The sequence below is a fragment of the Gopherus evgoodei genome, unplaced genomic scaffold (genome assembly GCF_007399415.2).
Source record: "Gopherus evgoodei ecotype Sinaloan lineage unplaced genomic scaffold, rGopEvg1_v1.p scaffold_48_arrow_ctg1, whole genome shotgun sequence".
In the NCBI taxonomy this organism is placed as follows: domain Eukaryota; kingdom Metazoa; phylum Chordata; order Testudines; family Testudinidae; genus Gopherus; species Gopherus evgoodei.
The window spans coordinates 708,967-731,812 of NW_022060069.1; the positions used below are offsets into that span (position 1 = coordinate 708,967).

Sequence of the window (22,846 nt, forward strand, 5' to 3'; positions counted from 1 at the left end):
GGCTGCCACCCCATGGCCACGCAAAGTCCAGGCAGCAGCTCCGGCTGGGCAGGCAGAGAAGCCAGCCCCTCAGCCAGCGACTGGCTGGGCTGCGCCTCCGTCTCCTGGTGCGTCCACAGTCCAATCTCAGATGGACAGTGTGCACGCTGCCCATGCGAACATGCCTATCTCATGGAGATACCCGCATGCACACGCCTTCACGCTCAGCCTGTAACCTGGGCACCATCTCGGACTCTCCTAGCCCCCAACCCCCAGGCTCCAGCTAAGCCTTGCTGACTTCCTGCTGCGCCCATCTCTGCCACACGTCCCATCGCACCACCCGGCTCCAGTTCCTGCCCAGGCCCTCGCTCACTGCCACTCCCGCTCCCTGCTGGGACGGACGCAGGCTTACCTTGCGTGGATCTATTCCGATGCTGCTGCAGAGACCAGGCGCAGAATAGAGGTGTCCCAGGGGCTGCAGGGCACTGAGCCAGCCAGGGCTCAGGTACGGGCTGCCCCACGCCCACGCGAAGGTTCCAGCCCCTGGCCCCAGCCTGTCTGGGGCTGTCAGACCCAGAGATGCTGGGGCCAGAAGGGGCTACTGTGCCACCTCCTTCCGGCCTGCTGTATATCAGACGCCCCTGAACAGCCCGGGCCCCCCATTCTGACACACCTCGGAGGCTGCGCTCCTCAGCCAAGGGACATTTATTCACACATGTACAAACACCCGACACATCCCTGCCAGGGGGAGCAGAGCCTCTGGTCTCACTGGACAGGCCCAGTCCAACCAGCACCGAAGCAACACCCTGACAGACCCACGGGCAGGGGGTCTCTGCCTTCCCATAACAAACCCACCAACCTGACTCATAACGAACTAACCTGGGAGTCAGCAAGGGAGCAACGCTGCAGGACTCAGCTCCCACCCAACCCTGCACCGCGAGTCCGACCAGTGCAGCCAGGATGGGCTACCATGCTTTGTAGGGGCAGGACCACGTGCCCTCCCAGAGCCGGGGAGAGAACCCAGGAGTCCTGGCCTCCAGCCAAGCCCACTGCCCTCCCAGAGCCAGGGAGAGAACCCAGGAGTCCTGGCTCCCAGCCGAGCCCACTGCCCTCCCAGAGCCAGGGAGAGAACCCAGGAGTCCTGGCTCCCAGCTCCCTGCTCTGACCACTAGGCTCCCGTCAGGGCTAGGCCCAGTCACAGCCTTGGCCATCACTGGTGTTGCTTTCTGTGCCGCAGGATCTCTGTGGACGTGAACATGAAGTCCCGCTCGCAGGCATTGCAGTGATAAGGTCTCTGCAGAGCAGTGGCTTTGGCTGAACTCTCAGCGGCCTCTTCCGGGGGAGCTGCAAGAGCAGACGAAACGGCATCACTGGATGGGCCGAGCAGCCGACCTGGCAGCGGGGACCCCCCAGGGGTGACTTGGCTGGGACGCACCGTCCCCGTGAAGTAACATGGCAGGCGGCCCCCAGCGACTGCAGCGTCTGGGGCAGGGACCGGCTGGGCTGAGACCCCCAGGCCTGCGCGGTGACCGGACGGGGAACGCCAGCCCTGGAACATGTCGTGTCCCAGCCCAGCGCGGCCCCAGGGACAAGCAGAGACTCACCTTCCTGGGGCTGGGGCCGACAGCCGCTCTCGTGCGTCATGCGTTCCAGGGGGGTGAAGGGCATGTAGAGGGCACAGTGCGGGCAGGTCCAGAAGCTGCGCAGGCAGTCGCTGTACAGGTCGGTGTCACTCTGCAAGGGACAAGGTCGGAGGGGAGCAGGGTGGGACACGGAGCCTTCGCCTCAGGGGCTGCCGGTCCCGATCCAGGGAGCAGGGTGGGACACGGAGCCTTCGCCTGGGGATGCCGGTTCAGGATGGGGAGGGACAGGGAGGGAAGGTGAGGGACCCATAGCCACTTCCTCGGGGCCCCCCAATCTGGGCCAGAGGAGCTGGGGGGGCATAGGGAGCCCCTGCCTTGGAGGCCGCTAGCCCCTATCCAGGGGGGAGCCCCAGGCTCCCGGCACTCACCGTGAGGCAGTTGTAGGTCAGGAACTCAGTCACCCTGTAGCCGCCCTTCTCCTCATCCGGCGTCATCTCCACCCCCTGGAACAGCCCCGGGAGCCCGGGCACGGCCGCCACCGTCTGGGGCCCCACGTAGAGGTTCTGCTTCTCCAGCGCCGTCAGCCGGCACAGGCTGTACTGCACCTGCAGCGGGCGCCGGGAGGTTAGCCCCAGGGGACGAGGTTGTGTCACCCCGCTACCCACCTGGCTGCTCCTCCCTGCCCGGAGGGGGCTGCATTCCCGGGCACACAGTCTGTGCAACGCCCTGTGCAACCTGCCCACCCTACCAGCACAGGGGAGAGCTGCCCGGGGGCACCCCACTATCTGCACCCCCACTCCACCAGCACCGGGGGGAGCTGCCCGGCAGCACCCCACTACCTGCACCCCCACCCCACCAGCACCGGGGGGAGCTGCCCGGGGGCACCCCACTACCTGCATGTGACAAAGTGGGACTGTTCTTAATGTCTCCTCTGAATACTGTGTGGGTGCCTCAGTTTCCCCTATGCTTTTCTTAAGTCTCCAGTGTGCATAAATGGCCGACACTCTGTCTCCTGGCAAAGAATGGCCGGGGCCCTTCCCCCTGCAAGGGAATAGCTAAAGGAGAACAAAGAAATCAGGTGACCTCCTGCCTCTGGAGCGAGACAGAGCCCAGAGAGGAGGGGCTGGAGGGGGTTTCAGTCTGGAGCTGGCTGGGGACGGGAAGTGAGGGCAGACGGGGTTGTTTGGCTCACTGGGCCCCAGAATGGACCCAGTAAAGGGGTCCCGTTCTCTGTACCTACAAGCTCTGTTTTAAACCGTGTTCCTGTCATCTAATAAACCTCTGTGTTACTGGCTGGCTGAGAGTAACGTCTGACTGCGCAGTGGGGGTGCAGGACCCTGTGGCTTCCCCAGGACCCCACTGGGGGAAGCGCATGGAGGGGCAGAGGATGCTGAATGCTCCAAGGAGAGACCCAGGAGGTGAAGCCGTGTGAGCTTCTTATCCTAAAAACAGTCTGCTCCAAGGGAGAGGAGGCTTCTGACTGGGTTTGTGGGGAGCAGTTCCAGAGCATCACCCGGTGATTCTGTGACACTGCACCCCCCACCTTCACGAGAGCAGGGGGGAGCTGCCCAGGGGCACCCAGCTACTTGCACCCTCCACCCACACCAGTGCAAGGGGAGCAGCTGGGCGAGGGGCTCACACCCTGCAAACACACCATGTGCGGATTGGTGGTGGTGGAGGTCACATCCAGTGTCCAGGCTGCCCCCCAGCCCCTCGTATTGACGTGTGGGTCAGAGCTGTCCCAGACAGCGCACACCCGGCAAGGAGCTGCCAGCTGTGCTCCCACTGGTGGCATGAGCCTGTGCAGGCCCTGCCCCATGCCTCAGTTTCCCCTTCTGTAGGCTAGGGAGGATGTTTCCGAGCTGCCTGCAGAGCAGAGGGGTACAAAGCTCAGTGGAAAGGTCTCCCTGGGGGGGCTCCAGGGCCAGAGCTGCCCGGGGGCAGACCCTGGCTTGGCCCGGCTGCACTGGGGAAGCTGCAGATACCTCGTGCTGCAGGAAATCCAGCAGCCCCTGCCTCAGCGTCGCCACCTCTCGAGGGTCCGGCCCACGCCCTGGCTCCCCACGCCGCCCCTCCAGCTGCCGGTTCAGGAGCCTCTCCCAGGCGGCGCGGAGCTGCAGGGCCGTGGAGAGCAGACGCAGGGCGGCCGCGCTGTCCGGCACACGCATCTCCAGCCAGGAGTCAGCCACCAGCCGCGTGCAGTCAGCACTGGTGTCCAGGGCGCGGGAGAACAGCAGGAGAGCCTGGAGGAGAGAGCAATGGTCAGATACCAGGGAGGCAGAGGGCAGAGCAATGGTCAGATGCTGAGGGGGCAGGAGGGAGTGCAATGGTCAGATACCTGGTTGGTGGGGGGGAGAGCAATGGTCAGATACCCGGCTGGGGGAGGGGAGGGAGAACAATAGTCAAATACCCAGTTGGTTCGGGTGGGGGGGGGGGAGAGCAACGGTCAGATAGCCAGTTGGGGGAGGAGGGCAGAGCAATGGTCAGATACCCAGTGGGGTGGGGGGAGAGCAATGGTCAGATACCGGGGTGGGGCAGGCGGCAGAGCAATGTTAGCTATGCGGGGCAGGGGGCAGAGCAATGGCTGGTTATGGGGGGACATCAGGCAGAGCAATGGTCGGTTATGGAGGGAGCAGAGCAATGGTTGGCTATGGGGATACCGGGGGGGCAGGGGAAGAGCAATGGTCAGATACCGGGGGGGGCAGGGGGCAGAGCAATGGTCGGCTATGAGTGGCGGGTGGCAGAGCAATGGTTGGTTATGGGGGGGCAGGGGGCAGAGCAATGGTTGGTTATGGAGGGGGCAGAGCAATGGTCGGCTATGGAGATACCTGGGGGGCAAAGCAATGGTCGGCTATGGGGGGCCTGGGTCACAGGGGGCACGGACGGGGAGGACAGTGCAGGCGTGACATCAGGAAGCGCGGGAGCAGGGAGAGGACCCAGGGCAGGGGGCCAGGCAGGGGGCCAGGGGAGCCAGGCAGGGGGCCAGGGGAACCAGGCAGGGGGCCAGGGGAGCCAGGCAGGGGGTCAGGGGACCTGGGGAGCCAGGTAAGGGGCCAGGGGAGTCAGGCAAGGGGCCAGGCAGGGCGGCAGGGGAGCCAGGCAAAGGGGAGGGGGCCAGGCAGGGCGCCAGGGGAGGCAGGCAGGGGGGCAGGGGGCAGTGGCAGGCAGGGGGGCCAGGCAGAGGACCTGGGGAGCCAGGCAGGGGGCCAGGCAGGGTGCCAGGGGGCAGGGGATCCAGGCAAAGGGCAGGGGGCCAGGCAGGGGGCCTGGGGAGCCAGGCAGGGGGCCAGGCAGGGCGCCAGGGGGCAGGGGAGCCAGGCAAAGGGCAGGGGGCCAGGCAGGGGGCCAGAGGAGCCAGGGGAGCCAGGCAGGCGCCAGGGGGCAGGGCCAGGCAGAGGGGCCAGGCAGGGCGCCAGGGGAGCCAGGTACGGCGCCAGGCAGGGCATCAGGGGAGCCAGGCAGGGGGCCAGTCGGGGGCCAGGGGAGCCAGGCAGGGGGCCAGGGGGCAGGGCCAGGCAGAGGGGCCAGGCAGGGGGCCAGGGGGCAGGGGAGCCAGGCAAAGGGCAGGGGGCCAGAGGAGCCAGGGGAGCCAGGCAGGGCGCCAGGGGGCAGGGCCAGGCAGAGGGGCCAAGCAGGGCGCCAGGGGAGCCAGGCAGGGGCCAGGCAGGATGCCAGGGGGGCCAGGCAGGGCATCAGGGGAGCCAGGCAGGGGGCCAGGGGAGCCAGGCAGTGGCCAGGCAGGGCGCCAGGGGAGCCAGGCAGGGGGCCAGTCGGGGGCCAGGGGGCAGGGCCAGGCACCCACCTGCAGGGCCGGTACCCGCAGGCAGTTCACTAGGTAGGGCTTGTTGGTTTCCAGCAGCGAGACAAAGGCCAGGAGCTGATGCCGGCTGCTCAACCCATCCTGGGAACCTGCAAAGCCACAAGAGGGGTCTCAGCTCAGCCCTGCGCTGGGGTTGGGACAACCACGGGGCGTCATGGCCCACAGCCCCACTGCTCTGAGCGGGGCCAGCAGGCTTGGGGGCTGGGCTGGACTCCAGAGGCCCCAACTCCACCCTAGACACCCTGTGTGACCCCAAGCTAGTCCCTGCGTCTCTCTGGGACCTAGTCACTCTGCCGTGGGGTGAAGGGCCCTTGCTGGGTCTGGCCAGGCTCGGAGCTCTGCCAAGGGGCTGGGGCCAGGCCGCCCCCCGTCCTGCTCCCTACCTCGGCTCCTCCTGGGCTCTGCTTTCTCCTCTGTGGCCTGCAGCAGCTCCGGGCTGCTGGCAAAGACGCAGGTCGGGTGCAGGACAATCCCCTGCTTGTTCTTGGTGTGAAAAATCTACAAGGAGGCCAGATGAGGCGTCAGGGCTCGGGCCAGCGACCATGCTGGGCGACTGCAACGGGTGCTGCAGACCCCAGCCTGGGGCATGGCTCTCCCGGGCTTCCTCCTGCACAGACTCCCAAACCTCTAGCCCAGCCCCCCTCCCCTCCCAGAGCCAGGAGAGAACCCAGGAGTCCTGGCTCCCAGCCCCCCCCCGCTCTAACCCACCAGCCCCCACTCCCCTCTTGTAGAACTGATACATGAAATTGTTTTTAATTGTTCACTCTTTTAATGTAACTTCTGTTCACCATTCACTACACTTGTCTACATTGCAACTTCTGTTCACGGTTTGCCATATTGTAATTCAAACCCCATTTTAAAACGCTCACTCCATTTTGTAAAAGCTTCCTCCAACCTTCCTTTCTGCAAACCCGGCTGTAATCTTATTAGCTAGTTTAGATGTGTGAATGAGGGATGTATGGACGATGGAATCAACCTCCAGCCCCTGCCTGTCCTGATGAAATAAAGTTCAAACCCCACCAGCTGAAGATGCAGACAAGAGCCCTAACAAAGTAAGCAGAGTCCACCCTGAACAGAAAAGGTGCAATAGAAGGAGGATCAAAGCCAGGTCCCAGGCTGACAGTCATGCCTGCAATTGACAGGTGATCAGTCACCAAACCCAGAGGCAGTGACACAGCAAGACCTGCAGACTCTGGATTCAGACTAAAGCCTACAGAAAGGATGGGTGAGATGGGAGACTTTGGAGGGTAACATTCTGCTGGCAACATGGAAGGACATCGGTGCAGGACCAACAGAGACCCAGCTTGTCCTTGTGCCCGGCTTTCCTGGCCAGTTACCGCCACAAGCTACGAACCCAAGCTGCAAACTCAAGCCACGAACTCATGCAGAACATCTGTGTGTGTGTGTGTGTGTGTGTGTGTGTGTGTGTGTGTGTGTACAAGGATTAAGATATTAGTTATTGATCATAAATCAAATTGTTATCATAATAAATGTGGCATCTTTGTCTTGCCTCCTGAAAAGATCCTGTGTAGTTTTGTCTGTACAACATTCCCAGAGCCCGGACAGAACCCAGGAGTTATGGCTCCCACCCTCCCCTGCTCTAACCACTAGCCCCCATTTCCCTTCCAGAGCCAGGAGAGAACCCAGGAGTCCTGGTTCCCACCTCCCTCCCCTGCTCTACTCCCCAGACCCCACCCCCTCCCAGAACTAGGATAGAACCCAGGAGTCCTGGCGCCCCCCCCTTCTGCTCTAACCCACCAGCCCCCACTCCCCTCCCAGAGCCGGGATAGAACCCAGGAGTCCTGGCTCCCAGCCCCCCTGCTCTACTCCCCAGACCCCACCACTCCACTCCGCTCCCAGAGCAGAGACGGGCCCCAGGAGCCGGAGCGGGCCCAGCGCACCTGGTCAGAGTCCTTGCGGCAGCTGTTGTACTGGTCGGGCACAGCCAGCTGGGGGTAGAGACCCCTGCACAGCACCAGCTTGAGCAGGGCGAGCTGGTGGGAGGACAGGGCCGTGCCAGCCGCGGCCTGGAGCTCGTCCACATTGTGCCGCAGCTTGAATTTGACGTCCTGCCGAGGGAAGGGGCGACGGGTGTAATGGGGGCAGCGCTGAGAGGAGCTCAGGGCCCCCTCGGCAGCACCTAGGAGCACCCCACTGCAAGGGACACCACTGCCCCGCCTGGGCCCCTGCAGGCAGAGCCCTGCACTGCCCCCATCCCGGCAAACCCTGCAGGCCCACGCTCCCGGGCTCCCAACAGGGAGGGGCCGGCGCTGCCGCAGCCACGGGATCCAGGCTCGGTGCCCACAGCCCCTCAGCCACACAAGCGCATGGCCCCACCTTACACCCAGGGAAACTGATGTGCAGCGAGGGGAGGGGACGAGGACCAGTGTCACAGAAACAGGGCCAGGAACTGAATCCAGGAGTCCCAGCTCCCAGCCCCCTCCTCTAACCACTGGCCCCCACTCCCCTCCCAGAGCTGGGGAGAGAACCCAGGAGTCCTGGCTCCCATCCCCACCCCCCTGCTCTAACCACTAGAACCCACTCCCCTCCCAGAGCTGGGGAGAGAATCCAGGAGTCCGGGCTCCCAACCCCCACCCCTGCTCTAACCACTAGCCCCCAGTCCCCTCCCAGAGCAGGATCAGAACCCAGGAGTCCTGGCTCCCATCCCCACCCCCCCCCGCTCTAATCCGCTGGACCCCACTCCCCTCCCAGAGCAGGATCAGAACCCAGGAGTCCGGGCTCCCAGTCCCCACCCCACCACCCCGCTCTAACCCGCTGGACCCCACTCCCCTCCCAGAGCAGGATCAGAACCCAGGAGTCCGGGCTCCCAGCCCCCACCCCACCCCCCCACTCTAACCCCCTGGACCCCACTCCCCTCCCAGAGAAGGATCAGAACCCAGGAGTCCGGGCTCCCAGCCCCCACCCGCTCTAACCCACTGGACCCCACTCCCCTCCCAGAGCAGGATCAGAACCCAGGAGTCCGGGCTCCCAGCCCCCACCCCACCCCACCGCTCTAACCCACTGGACCCCACTCCCCTCCCAGAGCAGGATCAGAACTCAGGAGTCCGGGCTCCCAGCCCCCACTCCCCCACTCTAACCCGCTGGACCCCACTCCCCTCCCAGGCTCCTTCCTGGATCCCTCCTACTGGCGGGGGGAGGACATGGCAGTAGAAAGCTCTTGGTGCTGGCTCTGGCCCCAGTGAGCGGTGAGACGAGGGGGGCCCTCTGCCCCACACTGGGGCCCCCTCCCACGCACCTGGATATCGACGCCAGGCGGCCCGGCGCTGCGGGCGCCTTCACCCTCGTCGCTGGAGGAGCCGGCCTCCCCTCCCTGCAGCTTCAGCACCTTGCGCTGCCGCCCCTCCGTCTCCTCGTGCCGCCGCTGCAGCCGGTGCAGCTCCTGGCGCACCCGGTGCCGGCTCTGCCGGGCGTAGCTGTCCCTCGGCCCCTGCACGGCCTCCAGCAGACCGTGGTCCCGGAGCAGCTCCTGGGGGTGGGGGACGGGAGGTTACGGGGAGAAGGGGCTGGGTTCTGGGGGGACACCCAGCCCCCTCGCCTGCTGCACCCACCTGAAACTGGCGCCGCAGGTTGGCCGCCTCGTAGAGCCGGTGCTCCTCCAGCCCCCGGCGCCGGCACCACTTCCGGGAGCCGCCGGCCCGCTCCGACTTCACCTGCCAGCCACACCGAAGCCTCGGGTTATTAGGGGAGGGGTGGGGGGCCATCTTACTGAACCCCACAACCCTCGCCATGGGGATCTCCCCCCTCAGACCCTCCCATGCAGCTCCTGCCATGGGGGAATCTCCTCCCTCAGACCCCCCCCCCCGCAGCTCCTGCCACAGGGGAATCTCCCCACACACACACACACATCCATCTCCCTCATGGGGGATCTCCTCCCCCAGACCTCCCTCCACAGCTCCCGCCATGGCGGATCTCCCCCCCGACCCACACATCCATCTCCCCAATGGGGGATCTCCTCCCCCAGACGCCCCCGGCAGCTCCTGCCATGGGGGAATCTCCTCCCTCAGACCCCCCCACCCCCCCGCAGCTCCTGCCACAGGGGAATCTCCCCCCCCACACACACACACATCCATTTCCCTCATGGGGGATCTCCTCCCCCAGACCTCCCTCCACAGCTCCCGCCATGGCGGATCTCCCCCCCGACCCACACATCCATCTCCCCAATGGGGGATCTCCTCCCCCAGACGCCCCCGGCAGCTCCTGCCATGGGGGAATCTCCTCCCTCAGACCCCCCCACCCCCCCGCAGCTCCTGCCACAGGGGAATCTCCCCACACACACACATCCATCTCCCTCATGGGGGATCACCTCCCTCAGACCCCCCTCCACAGCTCCCGCCATGGGGGATCTCCCCCCCGACCCACACATCCATCTCCCCAATGGGGGATCTCCTCCCCCAGACACCCACGCCAGCTCCTGACATGGGGGATCTCCCCCCCGACCCACACATCCATCTCCCCGATGGGGGATCTCCTCCCCCAGACACCCACGCCAGCTCCCGCCATGGGGGATCTCCCCCCCGACCCACACATCCATCTCCCCAATGGGGGATCTCCTCTCCCAGACACCCACGCCAGCTCCTGACATGGGGGATCTCCCCCCCGACCCACACATCCATCTCCCCAATGGGGGATCTCCTCCCCCACACGCCCCCGGCAGCTCCTGCCATGGGGGAATCTCCTCCCTCAGACCCCCCCCCCCTGCAGCTCCTGCCACAGGGGAATCTCCCCACACACACACATCCATCTCCCTCATGGGGGATCTCCTCCCCCAGACACCCACGCCAGCTCCTGACATGGGGGATCTCCCCCCCGACCCACACATCCATCTCCCCGATGGGGGATCTCCTCTCCCAGACACCCCCCCAGCTCCCGCCATGGGGGATCTCCCCCCCGACCCACACATCCATCTCCCCAATGGGGGATCTCCTCTCCCAGACACCCACGCCAGCTCCTGACATGGGGGATCTCCCCCCCGACCCACACATCCATCTCCCCAATGGGGGATCTCCTCCCCCAGACACCCACCCCAGCTCCTGCCATGGGGGATCTTCCCCCTCAGATCCCCCCCACAGCTCCCGCCATGGGGGATCTCCCCCCCCACAGGGGATCTCCTCCCCCAGACACCCACGCCAGCTCCTGACATGGGGGATCTCCCCCCCGACCCACACATCCATCTCCCCGATGGGGGATCTCCTCCCCCAGACACCCACGCCAGCTCCCGCCATGGGGGATCTCCCCCCCGACCCACACATCCATCTCCCCAATGGGGGATCTCCTCTCCCAGACACCCACGCCAGCTCCTGACATGGGGGATCTCCCCCCCGACCCACACATCCATCTCCCCAATGGGGGATCTCCTCCCCCACACGCCCCCGGCAGCTCCTGCCATGGGGGAATCTCCTCCCTCAGACCCCCCCCCCCTGCAGCTCCTGCCACAGGGGAATCTCCCCACACACACACATCCATCTCCCTCATGGGGGATCACCTCCCTCAGACCCCCCTCCACAGCTCCCGCCATGGGGGATCTCCCCCCCGACCCACACATCCATCTCCCTCATGGGGGATCTCCTCCCCCAGACACCCACGCCAGCTCCTGACATGGGGGATCTCCCCCCCGACCCACACATCCATCTCCCCAATGGGGGATCTCCTCCCCCACACGCCCCCGGCAGCTCCTGCCATGGGGGAATCTCCTCCCTCAGACCCCCCCCCTGCAGCTCCTGCCACAGGGGAATCTCCCCCCACACACACACATGCATCTCCCCAATGGGGGATCTCCTCCCCCAGACACCCCCCCAGCTCCCGCCATGGGGGATCTTCCCCCTCAGATCCCCCCCACAGCTCCCGCCATGGGGGATCTCCCCCCCCACAGGGGATCTCCTCCCCCAGACCCCCCACAGGATGTAACCACCCCCAACACATCCCACCCAAGGGGTCTGCCCCCCCCCCCCCGAGCTGAGGCCAGCCAGTCCCACCTGCACCCACTCGTTGAAGGTGTTAAGCAGCGTCAGGGGGTCGCCATGGGGGCTCTCGAGGGGCCGGCGGGCCGTGGCGCAGTCAGGGTTGGCACGCACGGGGCGCAGGAAGGGGGACTGCACGCTCAGCGCTGCCGCCACAGTGAGCACCGGCCCAGCCAGCCCGAAGAGCGCGCCCAGAACCAGCATCTTCCCTGCAGGGGGAAGGAGAGCGTTACGCGGGCAGGGGGGCAGCGAACCACCTCCCACCCCCATCCCAAGGGTTAAAGGCCCTCTCCATGCCCCTGGCGCCCCTCCCAATCTCTCCCCATGCCCAGCCCCCCACGGCACCTCACCGATCACCACGTCCACGGGCAGCTGGGCCAGCAGGCTCCCAATGGGCGTCAGGCTCTCAGCCCCGTCCAGTGCCCCCTGCTCCCTCAAATAGCGCACGGCCATCTCCAGGCTGGACTGTGGGGGTGGTTCTAGGAAGGGGAAGGTCCGGGGGTCGCCCAGCCCCATGCTCTTCATCTGCAGGGTGGAGAAATGGAAGATTAGACCTTTGCCTGGACGGCGTCACCGCTGCAGAACGGACGTGCGGGTCACGTGCGAGGGGCTGCGTATCTGCCCGGAAAAGTGTGTTCGGAAGGTGTGTGAGACAAGCAGGCCAGAAGCGACCCAGGTGCTCCTGCTAGGCAGGAGGGAAGAGACGCTCACCTCACCCTGGCTGAGTATCGGGGGGGTCATAAGGACACCCACTTACTCTGAGTGCAAGATGGATCGACAGACTGCAGGTGGGGCACGAAAACCCACAAACCGCAGAGTGACCCTGCTTGGATTTTGGGGGTGAAACTGGGATACAGACACACACCCGGGATCCTTCACTACTTGCCCTCCAGGAGTGATGGGGAGCTGGGGTGACGGGGAGCTGGGGCTCCAGGGGTGACGGCGAGCTGGGGCGACGGGAGCTGGGATCACGGGAAGCAGGGGCTCTGGGGGTGATGGGGAGCTGGGGTGATGGGGAGCTGGGGTGAGGGGGGTGATGCAGAGCTGGGGTGAAGGGGAGCAGGGATCACGGCAAGCTGGGGCTCTGGGGGTGACGGGGTGATGGGGAGCTGGGATGACAGGGAGCTGGGGTGACAGGGGGTGATGCAAAGCTGGGGTGACCGGGAGCTGGGGCTCCTGGGGTGATGGGAAGCTGGGATGACGGGGAGCTGGGGCTCCGGGGGTGACGAGGAGCTGGGGTGACGGGGAGCTGGGGCTCCGGGGGTGACGAGGAGCTGGGGTGACGGGGAGCTGGGGCTCCGGGGGTGACGGGAAGCTGGGATGACGGGGAGCTGGGGTGACAGCGAGCTGGGGCTGCTGGGGTGATGGGAAGCTGGGATGACGGGGAGCTGGGGTGACGGCGAGCGGGGGTGACGGGGGTGACGGGGAGCTGGGGCTCCAGGGGTGACGGGGAGCTGGGGTGATGGGGATGAAGGGGAGCTGGGGTGAAGGGGAGCAGGGATCACGGCAAGCTGTGGCTCTGGGGGTGATGGGGAGCTGGGGTGACAGGGGGTGATGCAGAGCTGGGGTGAGGGGGAGCTGGGGCTCCTAGGGTGATGGGAAGCTAGGGTGACAGCGAGCTGGGGCTCCGGGGTTGACAGGGAGCTGGGGCTCCTGGGGTGACGGGGAGCTGGGGCATGCTGCTCCTTTGCGAGCAGCAGAACAGGGGCTGGATGCCGTAGGGTGGCGCTTGGAGGGCTCGGGCACTGGAGGGTGTCTGCTGCTGCCCTGCACGATGGCAGAGCCTGCGCAGGCCGAGAGGGGAGGGCTCGAGTGGCCTGTAGCCGGTGGAGTCAGAGCTGACCCCCGGCAGGGACAGACAAGCCTTCCTCACGCAAAGGTGCCTCGCAGCCCTCGGCAACCCCTGGAAGCGTCTCAGAGGCTGGGGGCTGCCGGGGCTGGGCCCAGCACTTGCTCTCGTGATGCTGGAAATGGGGGGCAAGTTCCCCCCAGACCAAAGCATCTACCCAGGTTCCCCCCTTCGCTGGACAGCTCTCACCAGCAGTGACAGCCCCGCCTGGGGACGGGGGAGATCCCCACCCCACTCTGGCTCTGCCTACCTGCAGCACCAGGGCATCGAGTGCCACGCGCTGGATCTCCGGCACCGGGTAGGGGGCGAAGGCGTCGTAGTCAGACTCAGCGTAGAGCCGGTAGCAGACACCAGGGCCCGTCCGGCCCGCACGCCCCTTCCGCTGCTCGGCGCTGGCCCGACTGATCCAGAACTCTTGCAGCCGCTGCAGCTTGGCCTGGGGGTCATAGCTAAGTTCCTTCACCTTCCCTGGGGGGCAGGACAGGCAGACGCTCTGGTGACAACCTCCACCGGCCTCCCCCAGCACCCGCCCGCCCCCGTCCTGCAGTGCTCAGACCCCCTGCCAAAGGGGGGTCCCAGGCCAGCCTGGAGTGCGGAGCCCCCACCCCACCAGCTGGTGTCGGCCCAGGCCCCCCATCCCCGAAGCAAGAGGCTGAGGGGTCTCACCAGAGTCCAGCACAAAGCGCACCCCATCGATGGTGACCGAGGTCTCGGCGATGTTAGTGGAGACGATGCATTTCCGGACTCCAGGGGGGGGCATGTCAAACACCTGGAGGGAGGGGAGAGATGGGGAGTCACAGCCCCTGCTACACCCTGCTGGTCCCCTCTGCAGCCCCCCCGCACAGCCACTCTCCACCCTCCACGACACATTCCTTCTGCCCAGCACAGTCACTCCCCTGCCCTTCCCATGGCACCACTCCCCCAGCCACCCAACGCATTCCCCTTCCTAGCCCCCACAGCCACTCCCTAGCTCCTCTGCCACATTCCCCTCCTAGCCCCATCTCTGAGGCCAGCCCCCCACTGCCAGCCGCTCCCTGCTCTTCTCCCCACAGCAGGCTCACCCACAGCCCTGCCGCCAGACCCACCTTGTCCTGCTCGGCAAGGGAGAGGGTGCTGTGCAGGGGCAGCACCACCCAGCGCTGGGTGTGGGTGGCATAGGCCTGGGCCGCCTCCAGCACGGCGCCGATCTCTGCCACCCCGCTCAGGAAGACGAGCAGGTCGCCCCGCTCCTCGGGCGGGTACTTGTGGTCGATGGCCTGCAGCACCCGCAGGTAGGGCCGGGGATCCAGCCGCTCCGGCTTCCCACTCGCTGCTGCCTCCTCCTGGGGGATGGGCTGGTAGACAACCTGGGCAAGCAGAGACCCCGTGGGCAAAGGGCAGAGAGAGCCCCACGCTGGGCAGCCGGCCCCACAGGGACACCGCCCCCATCTTCTCAGCAGGCTGGAGGTGCAGGCAGAGGGGCCTGGCTTAGCCAGCTCAGCACCGGGAGCCAAGACTCCTGGGTTCTACTCCCACTACGGGAGGGGAGTGAGGTCCAGTGGGTTAGAACCAGGGGGGCTGAGAAGCCAGGACTCCTGGGTTCTAATTCACCTGTGTACAGACACAGCCACATCTCAGCACCAGGCAAGGGGTCCCTGTACACACAGCCCCCGTGCCCCACCCCAGAGGTGGCTGCGTCTCACCAGGTGAGGGGTCCCTGTACACACAGCCCCCATGCCCCACCCCAGAGGTGGATGCGTCTCAGCACCAGGTGAGGGGTCCCTGTACACACAGCCCCCGTGCCTCACGCCAGAGGTGGCCACATCTCAGCACCAGGCAAGGGGTCCTTGTACACCAGTGGTCTTCAACCTTTTTATGCCCAAGATCATATTTTGAATTTATCGGCAACCCAGGATCTACCTCGCCCCTTCCCAAAGCCCCACCCCCCTCAGTCCACACACACACACAAGCCCCCCCTCTCCCTGTTCCCAGCCAATGGCAGCTGCGGGGCCGGTGCTGTCAGGCAGGAGCAGCAAGCGGAGGGAGACCTCCCTGTCCCCCTGCCCACGGGGCCATGCTGGCTGCTTCCAGGAGTAGCATGGGGCTGGAGCAGGCAGGGAGCTTGTCAGCAGCAGCCCTGATCGGCTGCGATCGACAGGGAGATCCCCTAGGATCAACCTGCCAAGCGCGATAGATCACTTGGTGACCACTGCTGTACACACAACCCAGGTGCCTCACCCCAGAGGTGGCCACGTCTCAGCGCCAGGCAAAGGATCCCCAAGGATGCTGTAGGGGTACAGCAAGGGGCTCCCCAGTTCCCAGCCACGCCCACCCCGTGCTCTCACCGTGATGGGGAAGAGCCGCCCGGGCACCTGCACCACAGGTGCGCCCCCGAAGTACCCTGCGAAGAGGCGGATGTTGATGGTGGCCGACATGAGCACCAGCTTGAGGTCAGGGCGGGAGGGCAGCAGGCGGCGCAGCACGCCCAGCAGGAAGTCGCTATGCAGGTGCCGTTCGTGCACCTCGTCGGCAATCAGCACCTGGTACCCAGGCAGCGCCGGCTCGCGCTGCACCTGCCGCAGCAGCAGCCCCTCCGTCAGGAAGACGATCTTCGTGGCCAGGGAGCGGGTACTCTCGAAGCGGATCTGGTATCCCACCTGGGGAGGAGCAGGGGCAGGAAGTCAGCCAGGGGTGGGGGGAAGCCCAGCACCTGCCAGCCAGGGCAGAGGGCCAGCAAGGAGGGACCATGGTGCTCACCCCAGACAGCTGGTGCTGAAATGCATGGGGCTGCCCTGAGAGAGCTCGGCCCAGACTCCCAGGCACTGCCTGCTCCCATGGCATGGCCCAGACCCCCACGGGGAGTGGGAGGGCACAGCCTAGATCACAGGGCTCTTTGTACCCCCCAAGGCACGGCCAGCCCCCATTCCCTGCATACAATCTCACCCACTGCCCCCTTGCAGCGGGGCTAGGGGAGAACTGCAAGAGGCCACGTGGGGTCTGTTCGTCTGGGACCCCCACCAGGTTAGCCGGGACTTCTGGCCAGGAGCAGGGGGACACAGCAGGTTTCACGTCCTCCCAGTCCGATCTCCCAAACTGGCTACTAATCCCCCCAGCCTGGCACAGACCCTGCCGGAGCCCTGGGCCGCCCCTGGCCTCAGCCCCACTCACCTCAGCCCCATACTGGTGCAGGCTCTCAAAGCCCACCCGCTTGGCCAGCGAGATGCAGGCGATGCGGCGTGGCTGGGTGCAGGCCACATGACTGTACCCAGCCGCCAGCAGGTACTGGGGGACCTGTGTGGACTTGCCACAGCCCGTGTCGCCAGCTACCACCACCACCTGGTTCTGGGCCACGGCCCGCAGCAGCCGGTCGCGGTACTGGGCAATGGGCAGGGCTGCCCGCTCCCGCTGCAGCTTGGCCAGCTTGGCAAAGCTCTGCTTCTGGGCGAAGTCCAGGTAATGCAGCAGGGCAGCGCGGAACTGGGAGAGCCGCTCGGCCGGCACCCCAGGGCTCCGCCGCGGACCCCCGCTCCTGCCCTGTGCCAGCCCCTCCACGTCCCCGCTCAGCACCGACAGGTTGATCCGGTAGCGCGGGTCGTACTCCTGCGGGAGGCCAGCCAGCCCAAGGGCGGCAGAGGGGTCAGCCCGGGCCGGGGGAGCCCGCGGCGCCGGCTCCCCCTCAGCCTTCAGGGTCTGGAAGCGCTGGAGCCGCTCAAAGAAGGCCCAGAACTGGCGGCTGTCCTCAGAGCCCGCTCGGATGTAATCCTGCTCCCGGAAATACAGCTCCTCCAGCCGGCGCCGCATCTCGGGGCAGCTCCAGTCCCAGCGCCCGCCCTGGTGCCCCCGGGATGGGGAGGGGTCTCTGCTTCGCCTCTGGGCCCTGTGCTCCTTCTCCGACGAAGGCATCTCTGCCCCCTTGGATCACCCCAGGCGACGACCTCCCCCTTCTCGGCAGAGACAGGGGGTGGGAATCTGGATTCGGAGAGGACTGCAGGTAGGAAACAGCGAATCTCGGGGGGTGGGGAGGCTCACCCCTCCTGGCCCACCTACAGGGGTTCCAAACGAGGCCGATCTCCCCAGTGCCTAGGAGGTTGGGGGGCAGAAAGGGATGTGTAAGGACGAGAACTCGTTCTGGAAGAGTGTGAACCCCGGGCCTGCTGGGCGACGCCGGGAGCTCCCAGCCGGGAGCTCTGTGCCAGGTAGGGGGGATTAAACCCAAACACCTCCCTGGGCTGGATCCATCCCCTGGCACCAGAGGGCATCTTCCCTCTCCAAGCCCCGCAAGGAGCTAGCACCCCAACACAGCATCCCCCCATGGCCCCCCTCTGTGCTCCTGTGTGACCCCCCCCAAACCACGGCTATCCGCCCACAGACCCCCACCTCCATTCCCCTATTGCCTTCCCAAATCCCCTGCTATTCCCCCAGACCCCCCTCCAATCCCCTATGGGCCTCCCTGAACCCACTGCTATCCTCCCACAGACCCCCCTCCATTCCCCTATGGGGCCCCCGAACTCCCTGATATCCTCCCACAGACCCCCTCCATTCCCCTATGGGGCCCCCGAACCCCCTGATATCCTCCCCCAGACCCCCCTCCAATCCCCTATGGGCCTCCCTGAACCCACTGCTATCCTCCCACAGACCCCTCTCCATTCCCCTATGGGGCCCCCCGAACTCCCTGATATCCTCCCACAGACCCCCCTCCGTTCCCCTATGGGGCCCCCGAACCCCCTGATATCCTCCCACAGACCCCTCTCCATTCCCCTATGGGGCCCCCGAACTCCCTGATATCTTCCCACAGACCCCCCTCCATTCCCCTATGGGGCCCCTGAACTCCCTGATATCCTCCCACAGACCCCTCTCCATTCCCCAATGGCCCCCCCGAACCTCCCGATATCCTCCCCCAGACCCCCCTCCAATCCCCTATGGGCCTCCCTGAACCCACTGCTATCCTCCCACAGACCCCCCTCCATTCCCCTATGGGGCCCCCGAACTCCCTGATATCCTCCCACAGACCCCCCTCCATTCCCCTATGGGGCCCCCGAACCGCCTGATATCCTCCCACAGACCCCCCTCCAATCCCCTATGGGCCTCCCTGAACCCACTGCTATCCTCCCACAGACCCCCCTCCATTCCCCTATGGGGCCCCCGAAACCCCTGATATCCTCCCCCAGACCCCCCTCCAATCCCCTATGGGCCTCCCTGAACCCACTGCTATCCTCCCACAGACCCCCCTCCAATCCCCTATGGGCCTCCCTGAACCCACTGCTATCCTCCCACAGACCCCCCTCCATTCCCCTATGGGGCCCCTGAACTCCCTGATATCCTCCCACAGACCCCTCTCCATTCCCCAATGGGGCCCCTGAACCTCCCGATATACTCCCCCAGGCCCCCCTCCAATCCCCTATGGGCCTCCCTGAACCCACTGCTATCCTCCCACAGACCCCCCTCCATTCCCCTATGGGGCCCCCGAACCCCCTGATATCCTCCCACAGACCCCCCTCCATTCCCCTATGGGGCCCCCGAACTCCCTGATATCCTCCCACAGACCCCCCTCCATTCCCCAATGGCCCACCGAACTCCCTGATATCCTCCCACAGACCCCTCTCCATTCCCCAATGGCCCCCGAACTCCCTGATATCCTCCCACAGACCCCCCTCCATTCGCCTATGGAGCCCCCGAACTCCCTGATATCCTCCCACAGACTCCTCTCCATTCCCCAATGGCCCCCCCGAACCCCCTGATATCCTCCCATAGACCCCTCTCCATTCCCCTATGGGCCTCCCCGAACTCCCTGATATCCTCCCACAGACCCCTCTCCATTCCCCTATGTGGCCCCCGAACTCCCTGATATCCTCCCACAGACCCCTCTCCATTCCCCTACTGCCTTCCCAAATCCCCTGCTATTCCTGCAGACCCCTCTCCAATCCCCTATGGGCCTCCCTGAACCCACTGCTATCCTCCCACAGACCCCCCTCCATTCCCCTATGGGGCCCCCGAACTCCCTGATATCCTCCCACAGACCCCTCTCCATTCCCCAATGGCCCCCCCCGAACTCCATAATATTCTCCCACAGATCCCTCTCTATTCCCCAATGGCCCACCGAACCCCCTGATATCCTCCCACAGACCCCCCTCCATTCCCCTATGGGGCCCCCGAACTCCCTGATATCCTCCCACAGATCCCTCTCCATTCCCCAATGGCCCCCCCGAACCCCATAATATTCTCCCACAGATCCCCCTCTATTCCCCAATGGCCCACCGAACCCCCTGATATCCTCCCACAGACCCCCCTCCATTCCCCTATGGGGCCCCCGAACTCCCTGATATCCTCCCATAGACCCCTCTCCATTCCCCTATGGGGCCCCCGAACTCCCTGATATTCTCCCACAGACCCCTCTCCATTCCCCAATGGCCCTCCTGAACCCCATAATATTCTCCCACAGACCCCCCCTCCATTCCCCTATGGGCCCCCCAAACCGCCTGATATCCTCCCACAGACCCCCCTCCATTCCCTTATGGGCCCCTGAAACCGCTGATATCCCCCCAGACCACCCACCATTCCCCTATGCCCCCTCGAACCCCCTGATATCCTCCCACAGACCCCCCTCCATTACCCTACGGGCCCCCCAAACCCCCGATATCCTCCCACAGACCCCCCTCCATTCCACAATGCCTCCCCCCGAACCCCCTGATATCCTCCCACAGACCCCCCTCCATTTCCTTATGGGCCCCTGAACCCTCTGATATCCTCCCACAGACCCTCCTCCACTCCTCTATGGGCCCCCCGATCCCCCTGATATCCCCCAGACCACCCTCCATTGCCCTATGGGCCCCCCGAACCCCCTGCTATCCACCCACAGACCCCCCTCAATTCCCCTATGGGCCCCCCTAACCCCCTGATATCCCCACAGACTCCCTTCCAGTCCCCTATGGGCCCCCCAAACCCCCTGATATCCAAACAGATACCCCCCCTCCATTCCCCTATGGCCCCCCAAACCCCCTGATATCTGCCCACAGAACCCCCCTTCCATTCCCTATGGGCCCCCCGAACCCCCTGATATCCGCCCACAGATCCCCCCCTCCATTCCCCTATGGGCCCCCCTGAACCCCCTGATATCCACCCACAGACCCCCCCTCCATTCCACTATGGGCCCTTGAACCCCCTGCTATCCCCACAGACCCCCCTCCATTCCCCTATGGGCCCCCCGAACCCCCTGACATTCCCACAGACGCCCCTCCATTCCCCAATGGCCCCCCCGAACCCCCTGATATCCCCACAGACCCCCCCTCCATTCCACTATGGGCCCCCCGATCCCTCTGATATCCCCACAGACCCCCCTCCATTCCACTATGGGCCCCCCGATCCCTCTGATATCCCCACAGACCCCCCTCCATTCCCCAATGGCCCGCTCGAACACCCTGATATCCCCACAGACCCCCCCCTCCATTCCACTATGGGCCCCCCGAACCCCCTGATATCCGCCCACAGATCCCCCTCCATTCCATTATGGGCCTCCCGAACCCCCTGTTATCCCCACAGACCCCCCCTCCATTCCCCTATGGACCCCCCCCCGAACCCCCTGATATCCCCACAGACCCCCCCTCCATTGCACTATGGGCCCCCCGAACCTCCTGATATCCCCACAGACCCCCCTCCATTCCCCTATGGGCCCCCCAAACCCCTTGATATCCCCACAGACCCCCCCTGCCATTTCACTATGGGCCCCCCTGAACCCCCTGATATCCCCACAGACCGCCCCTCCATTCCCCTATGGACCCCCCCGAACCCCCTGATATCCCCACAGACCGCCCCTCCATTCCCCTATGGGCCCCCTGAACCCCCTGATATCCCCACAGACCGCCCCTCCATTTCACTATGGGCCCCCCTGAACCCCCTGATATCCCCACAGACCCCCCCTCCATTCCACTATGGACCCCCCCGAACCTCCTGATATCCCCACAGACCCCCCCCCTGCCATTTCACTATGGGCCCCCCTGAACCCCCTGATATCCGCCCACAGACCCCCCCTCCATTCCCCTATGGGGCCCCCAAACTCCCTGATATCCTCCCACAGACCCCCCCTCCATTGCACTATGGGCCCCCCCGAACCCCCTGATATCCGCCCCCAGACCCCCCTCCATTGCACTATGGGCCCCCCCGTGCCCCCCCACTAGCTCTGCGCCCCCCGCGTGCCCCCCGCCCGCTCTCACCGCTCGCTCGGGCCCGCCCGGGCCTCGCAAGCCGCAGCCGCCGGGCAGCGCCGCCTCCCGCCCCTGGTCCCGCCCCGTGTCCTTCCCGCAGCGGCCGCCGAGGGCCGCCCAGGCCGGCCCGGAGCCCCCGTGCCCCCCCCGCTGCATTGGGGGCTCGGGGAACCCCTCCCTCCTGGGGCCGGTGCACCCCCCCCCCGCTGCATTGGGGGCTCGGGGATCCCCTCCCTCCTGGGGCCGGTGCACACCCCCCCCGCTGCATTGGGGGCTCGGGGATCCCCTCCCTCCTGGCGCCGGTGCACCCCCCCGCTGCATTGGGGGCTCGGGGATCCCCTCCCTCCTGGGGCCGGTGCACCCCCCCGCTGCATTGGGGGCTCGGGGATCCCCTCCCTCCTGGGGCCGGTGCACCCCCCCCCGCTGCATTGGGGGGCTCGGGGATCCCCTCCCTCCTGGGGCCGGTGCACCCCCCGCTGCATTGGGGGGCTCGAGGATCCCCTCCCTCCTGGGGCCGGTGCACCCCCCCGCTGCATTGGGGAGTTCGGGGATCCCCTCCCTCCTAGGTCCTTTGCACCCCCCCGCTGCATTGGGGGCTCGGGGATCCCCTCCCTCCTGGCGCCGGTGCACCCCCCCGCTGCATTGGGGGCTCGGGGATCCCCTCCCTCCTGGGGCCGGTGCACCCCCCCGCTGCATTGGGGGCTCGGGGATCCCCTCCCTCCTGGGGCTGGTGCACCCCCCCCCCCCCGCTGCATTGGGGGCTCGGGGATCCCCTCCCTCCTGGGGCCGGTGCACCCCCCCCGCTGCATTGGGGGCTCGGGGATCCCCTCCCTCCTGGGGCCGGTGCACCCCCCCGCTGCATTGGGGGCTCGGGGATCCCCTCCCTCCTGGGGCCGGTGCACCCCCCCCCGCTGCATTGGGGGGCTCGGGGATCCCCTCCCTCCTGGGGCCGGTGCACCCCCCCGGTGCATTGGGGGCTCGGGGATCCCCTCCCTCCTGGGGCCGGTGCACCCCCCCGCTGCATTGGGGGCTCGGGGATCCCCTCCCTCCTAGGTCCTTTGCACCCCCCCCGCTGCATTGGGGGGCTCGGGGATCCCCTCCCTCCTAGGTCCTTTGCACCCCCCCGCTGCACTGGGGGCTCGGGGATCCCCTCCCTCTTGGGGCCAGTGCACCCCCCTGCTGCATTGGGGGCTCGGGGATCCCCTCCCTCCTGGGGCCGGTGCACCCCCCCGCTGCATTGGGGGGCTGGGGATCCCCTCCCTCTTGGGGCCGGTGCACACCCCCCCCGCTGCATTGGGGGCTCGGGGATCCCCTCCCTCTTGGGGCCGGTGCAACCCCCCTGCTGCATTGGGGGCTCGGGGATCCCCTCCCTCCTGGGGGCGGTGCACCCCCCCGCTGCATTGGGGGCTCGGGGATCCCCTCCCAACTGGGGCCGGTGCACCCCCTCCCGCTGCATTGGG

The 22,846-nt window shown here is 66.3% G+C and overlaps 1 protein-coding gene across 2 annotated transcripts; it reads right to left on the reverse strand.

The window, feature by feature from the left end:
• Positions 1–1,078: 1,078 nt before the first annotated feature.
• Positions 1,079–21,451, reverse strand: DHX34 (DExH-box helicase 34). Of its 2 annotated transcripts, XM_030546706.1 has the most exons (17): positions 21,396–21,451; positions 16,357–17,268; positions 15,534–15,845; positions 14,295–14,555; positions 13,876–13,978; positions 13,460–13,677; positions 11,711–11,885; positions 11,376–11,569; positions 8,952–9,053; positions 8,639–8,869; positions 7,284–7,451; positions 5,766–5,880; positions 5,365–5,471; positions 3,548–3,805; positions 1,991–2,167; positions 1,584–1,713; positions 1,190–1,323 (listed from the first exon to the last, which is right to left on the reverse strand). In XM_030546706.1, the coding sequence occupies exons 2-17, from the start codon at positions 17,089–17,091 to the stop codon at positions 1,190–1,192; spliced, it is 3,420 nt and encodes a 1,139-aa protein (XP_030402566.1). In that variant the 5' UTR covers positions 17,092–17,268; positions 21,396–21,451. The 2 variants fall into 2 exon arrangements, with proteins under 2 accessions (XP_030402567.1, XP_030402566.1); XM_030546707.1 differs by lacking the exon at positions 21,396–21,451 and having other exon boundaries at positions 1,079–1,323; positions 16,357–17,091.
• Between the last annotated feature and the right edge of the window lie 1,395 nt (positions 21,452–22,846).